Source organism: Sinocyclocheilus grahami, unplaced genomic scaffold (assembly GCF_001515645.1).
Source record: "Sinocyclocheilus grahami isolate Dianchi unplaced genomic scaffold, SAMN03320097.WGS_v1.1 scaffold55.1, whole genome shotgun sequence".
In the NCBI taxonomy this organism is placed as follows: domain Eukaryota; kingdom Metazoa; phylum Chordata; class Actinopteri; order Cypriniformes; family Cyprinidae; genus Sinocyclocheilus; species Sinocyclocheilus grahami.
In genome coordinates, this window is record NW_015505234.1 from 1,898,704 (window position 1) to 1,905,198 (window position 6,495).

At 41.8% G+C, this 6,495-nt stretch overlaps 1 protein-coding gene across 1 annotated transcript; it reads left to right on the forward strand.

The window, feature by feature from the left end:
• Nucleotides 1-2,061: 2,061 nt before the first annotated feature.
• On the forward strand, nucleotides 2,062-5,478 carry LOC107583761 (alpha- and gamma-adaptin-binding protein p34-like). The gene is made up of 10 exons (XM_016270068.1): nucleotides 2,062-2,364; nucleotides 3,038-3,228; nucleotides 3,310-3,406; nucleotides 3,498-3,587; nucleotides 3,679-3,762; nucleotides 3,884-3,963; nucleotides 4,078-4,168; nucleotides 4,344-4,448; nucleotides 4,787-4,836; nucleotides 4,927-5,478. The coding sequence occupies exons 1-10, from the start codon at nucleotides 2,271-2,273 to the stop codon at nucleotides 5,002-5,004; spliced, it is 960 nt and encodes a 319-aa protein (XP_016125554.1). The 5' UTR covers nucleotides 2,062-2,270; the 3' UTR covers nucleotides 5,005-5,478.
• The last annotated feature ends 1,017 nt before the right edge of the window (nucleotides 5,479-6,495 follow it).

Here is a 6,495-nt window from a genome sequence, read left to right on the forward strand (position 1 = left end):
TGTGGTCAGAACCTCAGAGCCGGTGGCACATAAACCGTTTGGAGCTGGAAGCAGTGTTCGAAGCTCTAAAGGATTTTCGGCCGCAGCTGGAACAGCAACATGTACTGATTCGCACCGACAACGTCTGTGGTGTCGTACATAAATCACCAAGGGGGTGTACGATCCAAGGCTAGGCTTGGTACAAGCAGCCAGCGAATCTCCTGCTATGGACGGACCGTCACTTTCTCTCCATCAGAGCAGCGCACATCCCCGGTCTCCTGAACTGTGGGGCAGAAATGCTTTTGAGGAAGGGGATTCCTCAAGGAGAGTGGAGGCTGCATCCTGAGTCAGTTCGGATGATTTGGACCCGCTACGGGAGAGAGGAGTTGGATCTGTTCGCCACGAGCGAGAATGCGCACCGCCCGCTGTTCTTCTCCCTGTCTCACTCCCAACTGGAAGGGGACGCTCTGACATTGCACTGGCCAGCAGCCAGGCTGTATGTGTTCCTCCGATCAAGATATTGCAGCTGGTGATATGCAAGATCAGGGAGGAGGAAGCTTCGGTGACACTCGTCGCCCCGAACTGGCCGAACCAGCCTTGGTTCCCGGACCGGACAAAGCTGCTTGTGGCGCCGCCCTGTCCGATCCCCATCAGGAAGGATCTGCTGTCTCAAACGAGAGGCTCGGCGTGGCACCCCAACCCGGAGTCATTGAGCCATCATGTGTGGCTGCCTCGGGGGAGTGTGCAAGGGCATGCCGGCTTCAGGGTTGTGGTCAGAACCTCAGAGCCGGTGGCACATAAACCGTTTGGAGCTGGAAGCAGTGTTCGAAGCTCTAAAGGATTTTCGGCCACAGCTGGAACAGCGACATGTACTGATTCGCACCGACAACGTCTGTGGTGTCATACATAAATCACCAAGGGGGTGTACGATCCAAGGCTAGGCTTGGTACAAGCAGGCAGCGAATCTCCTGCTATGGACGGACCGTCACTTTCTCTCCATCAGAGCAGCGCACATCCCTGGTCTCCTGAACTGTGGGGCAGAAATGCTTTTGAGGAAGGGGATTCCTCAAGGAGAGTGGAGGCTGCATCCTGAGTCAGTTCGGATGATTTGGACCCGCTACGGGAGAGAGGAGTTGGATCTGTTCGCCACGAGCGAGAATGTGCACCGCCCGCTGTTCTTCTCCCTGTCTCACTCCCAACTGGAAGGGGACGCTCTGACATCGCACTGGCCAGCAGCCAGGCTGTATGTGTTCCTCCTATCAAGATAATGTAGCTGGGGATATGCAAGATCAGGGAGGAGGAAGCTTCGGTGACACTCGTCGCCCCGAACTGGCCGAACCAGCCTTGGTTCCCGGACCGGACAAAGCTGCTTGTGGCGCCGCCCTGTCCGATCCCCATCAGGAAGGATCTGCTGTCTCAAACGAGAGGCTCGGCGTGGCACCCCAACCCGGAGTCATTGAGCCATCATGTGTGGCTGCCTCGGGGATGTCAGAGGAGCTGACCGCCCTGCATTCTCGTGTGCTTGATACGCTCTCGGAGGCACGGGCGCCCTCCACGAGACATTTCTATGCTCTAAAATGGGGAGTGTTTGTGGTGCCGTGATGTTCATATCGACCTGGCTGCTTGCTCCGTGTCGGATGTTCTGCGTTTTCTACAGTACAGGCTTGATAGTGGATGTCTACCATCAACACTGGCCGCTATTGCCTCGTTTCATTCCCCGCTGGGCGGGCAATCGATCGGGAATTGTTATTTTGTTGTTTAGACTTGCATTTGCGTTTGTAATTTGTTGTTTTGTTTTCAGAATTGTGATTTGTTTAGCACTTCTCGGCCACCGTATATTATTTTGTACTTGAGCACATTACCTGTACTAAAATATGCCCAACGTCATCCTTATTTTTAAGGACGTTGGACATTTTTCTACTAAATAATTCAGATTACATTTAAGCTTTTTTTTTGTCTAATTGCAGTTTCTCGCTTCTTTTATGTTTTCTAAACATAGGTCTGGCCGTAACTATGGCAACACGACGCGTATGGCAGTACAGTCTCAGTCAGTCAGACCAGTATTATTTGTTATTATAACCATTTCATTAATAATCAGGGTGTATCACTGACTGAGTTGCTCTATTCACTAAAAAGCTGTTTTAATCGTAAACTTCAGATTTTAGACACGCGCGCGCAGACACGGAAGTAAATTGAGGTTAGAGGTGAAAGGTTTCCTGGAGGTGGGTGACAGCTGTTGCTAACGTGCTAACTTTCATTAGGAGCTGTTATTAAGTGTCCAAAAGCTTAAAATGGCAGATGATCAAGCAGATGAAGTACCTACCCTACCTTGTATCTTAGTCACAAGCTGTGATCCCGGCTTTAAAGAAGAGGAGCTCATTAGACGTGAGTAAAAGGGGGAAATATATTCTACACTCGTTAGCCTTGCTGCTATGCTAACGTTAGCTGTCAACAAGAAACATTCATCGTGCTGTCTCCTATTTACAGATCAAAATGTGTCGATGGAAATAATGGTTTAATTATTAAATGCGTAACATATATTGTGCATTACTGTATTGTGCATCGGTAAAAATCTATATTTTTTGTAGAGATTGCCAGACTGTCATTTTATGAATCTTAATCTGGCTTTTTGCTCATTTCATGTAACATGCAGTGTTTCGTAATAGTGCTTAAAGTGCTTTCTTTACACGTTTGTCTCTTATGCTGGTTTTCTGATCGCAGCAATCTTAAATTATTGATAAAACATGATCCAGCTGGACAATAAATGTGAATCATTACTGGTGCTGTTATATTTACATATTTTCTTGATGCAGGGACACAGTACATAATAAGTGTGCAATATATAGCCTGACACATTTGGTACATCCATTTTTAATCCTCATGCATAAAAAAGTAGTCATTCTTTATATCTAGTGATTCTTTGTGTCCAGCAGGCGACAGTGTTGAGCTTCAGTTAATTTTGTTTATGGTTTATTTTAGAGGTTGCTGTCACTGCCAGTGTTTTTATTGATATCAGATACACACTTGGCCTTTAACAGTTTTGTGTGTTTTATTTCAGAGATCTTGGGCTTAGAATCACTACCTCAAGCTTCCAAAATGGAGGAAAGAGTTTCTTGGTATCCATGGACAATCAATAACAAGTACTACACAGCAAACGTCAGCTTATGTGTTGTTTCAAGTCCATTCGACATGAATACAGAGGTTGCCCGGTCTATGCAAGCGTTCATCGTTTACTTTGACAGCAAAACTGTGAGTTTATGATAATTATGATCATTTTACAAATTCACCATTCAGTGTTTGTGCCTTGATTAAACTCTTTTCGTATTTCAGAAAGACAGTCTTAACAGTGTCAACTCCTGGTTATCAGTAGTGGAGGATTTGGCTCCAGAAGTGCTGATACTAGTGTGTGACCGTGAGTGTGACAGTGGTGAGTGTGTGTGTTTGGTACTACTTTTTCAGTGGTTTGGGTGCAACGCATGCAGTTTTTTGCTAAGTTTGGTGTAAATATGCCGTTGTAGGTGTTAGCAAACAGGAGGCCCAGCAGTGGTGTCTGGCTCACGCATTTGAATTAGTAGAGCTCAACCCTCAAGATCTACCTGATGAAGATGGTGAGAGAGAAAACAAAGTCTAGTCGCAGTTATGCACACACATGAATCATTTTGTTTTGAAAGTCTTTTGTTTATTTTGTGTACCCCATAGATGACTTCCCAGAGTCCACTGGAGTAAAAAGAATCGTTCAGGCCCTCAATGCCAACGTGTGGTCCAGCGTTGAGATGAAAGATGGTGAGATTGTACCGCCCTAATGCGAAATGTACAATGGCATCTACACAACAAATCATATTCACAGCTTCATTCTAAGCTATGTTTATTAACTTTCCCTTTAATTATCATTTATTCTTCTCAGAACACAGTCAGGGATTTGGGCTAATGAGCAGCCTGGTGGCCTCTCATCACAACAACCCACGAACCGGTCAAGAGACACTGGTTAGCCTTTTCTAATTGTGCTGCTCTTTAATGTATGAGGTTGAACATTATTTACAGTAGTTTAGAGTCTTAAGCTCATCTCGTTGTAACAGACAATTTGTTTCTGGTTATTAGTCTTCTCATTCCCCATCCAACAGTACAGATGAAGGCACTGAGAACCAGAGAGAAGAGAATAACCAGAATAATGCAGTAGATATAGCAGTCGGTAAGTGCTTTTTTTTAAGGGCCATATATTTAAACTCATTTTGGAGGTAAATTAATGATATGATAAAATGGGATATTATCACGAAGTGTAGTGGGGCAAGCTATTTTTTTAAATACATTTTTGAAGGTACTTCTAAAGTTCAGTGTTTAATGAAATATTTGCTAATCTGTCACAGATCCCATGATTGACATCGACATACAAGAGTTGGCTAATCTAACAGCTGGAGATGCAGATGTGGAGAATTTTGAACGACTCTTTACAAAATTGAAAGAGATGAAAGGTATAAGACCTATATATCAATAAAAAAACATTTTTAATGTCTTTGAAAAGACTCTAATGTTCGCCAAGGTTGCATTTATTTGATCAAAAATACAGTAAAACAGTAATATTGTGAAATATTTTTACAGTATAAATTATTATTAATGTTAAAAGTTGTGCTGCTTAATATTTTTTTTGGAAACCTTTTGGATACATTTTATTTCATGTATCATGCTTGTATCATGTAAACACAGAACTGACAAATTTAAGTGAAGCCCTGTTTGTGTTTTTTTTTTTTTTTACAAATAGTACAGTATATTCCTATATTCAGTATATTTTTAAAACTCTTTTTATTTGTAGACAAGGCCTCTTCGTTGCCACATGAACAGAGGAAAGTACATGCAGAAAAGGTGATATACTTTTAATATTTTCTCATTAACACTAATGGTAATATTTTTCAATCTAATATTTGCACTAACAATTGAATTACCATTAATCAGGTTGCTAAAGCATTCTGGATGGCTATTGGTGGAGACCAGGATGAGATTGACGGCTTGTCATCAGGGGAGGAGAGTTAAGGCCCTAGTGACTCTTAACCAGCTTCCACTGTTGATACTCAGCCCACCCTTTGAACCCCCAGTCATCCCAAATCTGCCCTGCCCAAGAAACGTGGAAGAATGTGGGCAAAAACAGCAATGGAGATTTTCATGATACTGCTGTTATTATTATATATCAGTGTCCAACACCTCAATCAGGCAGTACAGAGTCATTATGGGCTTTTGGCTTCAAACATTGTAATCGCAAGAGCCATGGGACGTGTTGCAGGAGGCAAGATTATCTTGTCTGTTCTCTGGTGGTGCAAGTCTGCAGCCACATACAAGGATGAAGCCTATGGTTCTGTCAAAAGAGTCGTAAATCAAATGAGAGATGAGCCGGTAAAAGTGGATTGTTTTTAAACTTTTATTTCTCCTTTATTTTTATTATGTAAGTCACAATTACAGACTATGCTTGTGCATGTCATTAGCTCTTCATCAGTTAAAAGAAGGATCTGTCGAATCATTTTTTGATGTTCTTTTGTTTTGGAAATATGTTGTCAAATTCATTTGACATGATGAAATGCTATAATAAAAAGTATGAAACGATGCTCTTAAAAGATTTTATTATTAAAATGCATAACAAAAGTCAATATGACAGTGAATGCAAGAGAAGTAAATGTGAGTGTACGTTACAGAAAAGCAAAAGGGAAATTCAGGGCAAACAAGAACTAAGCACCAGTTTCAGAATATGAATGAAATTACTGACACTATAAGACAAAGAATGCTTCATTTGCTTCTAAATCAAGAGTGCAAGAAAATAAACAGGATACAAGCAATATTCCAGCAAAAAGGACAAATTTAAATAATATCAACAGTTCACTGTGTGCTTTGGCCCTGTTGAGTAACAGATGAAGAGCCGGCAAGATTCTTAGCAAAAATCTGCTTGGGGGAATCAAACACAAGCGTAAGTTGTTCAATGAAACATCAATTTGATTTTCGAAAAACGAGCAGAGATTGTCAGGATCTTCATGATCAGTGATTCAGAGCTTCTTCCTTGAGACCAGACATCACCCAATAAAAATGGATTGCTGATTTATGCTGTTAAAAGCCAGACCATGCATTGAGTTGTGAAATGTCAGTACTAACAAATCAAGGAAATTGAATAACCCGATGAGCAAAGGGTCCACATAAAAATCTAGCCATTTATACTATCCTCTTGTGAAATAGATTTTCACATAAAAATACAAGCGTTCCAAGACCTGCCAGCAGTACTTGCCCTCCATTTTTCAGTAAAAAATAAAAACTCAAAATAGTGGCAATTTTTTTACCCACTCAGAAATCACTGACAGTGAAATGCTGTTAGTTGTTACATGAGTTTTGAGCTCAAAAATCAGTTGAATGGATTGACATCCCTGAGTTGGAGACATCCCTTTGATGCGCCAATCATACACCGAACAGATTCAACGAAAGGACAATGAAATCAAGTGATTGCTGAAATGAAAAAAACGATGACTAAAGGTGTGGTGACATTAA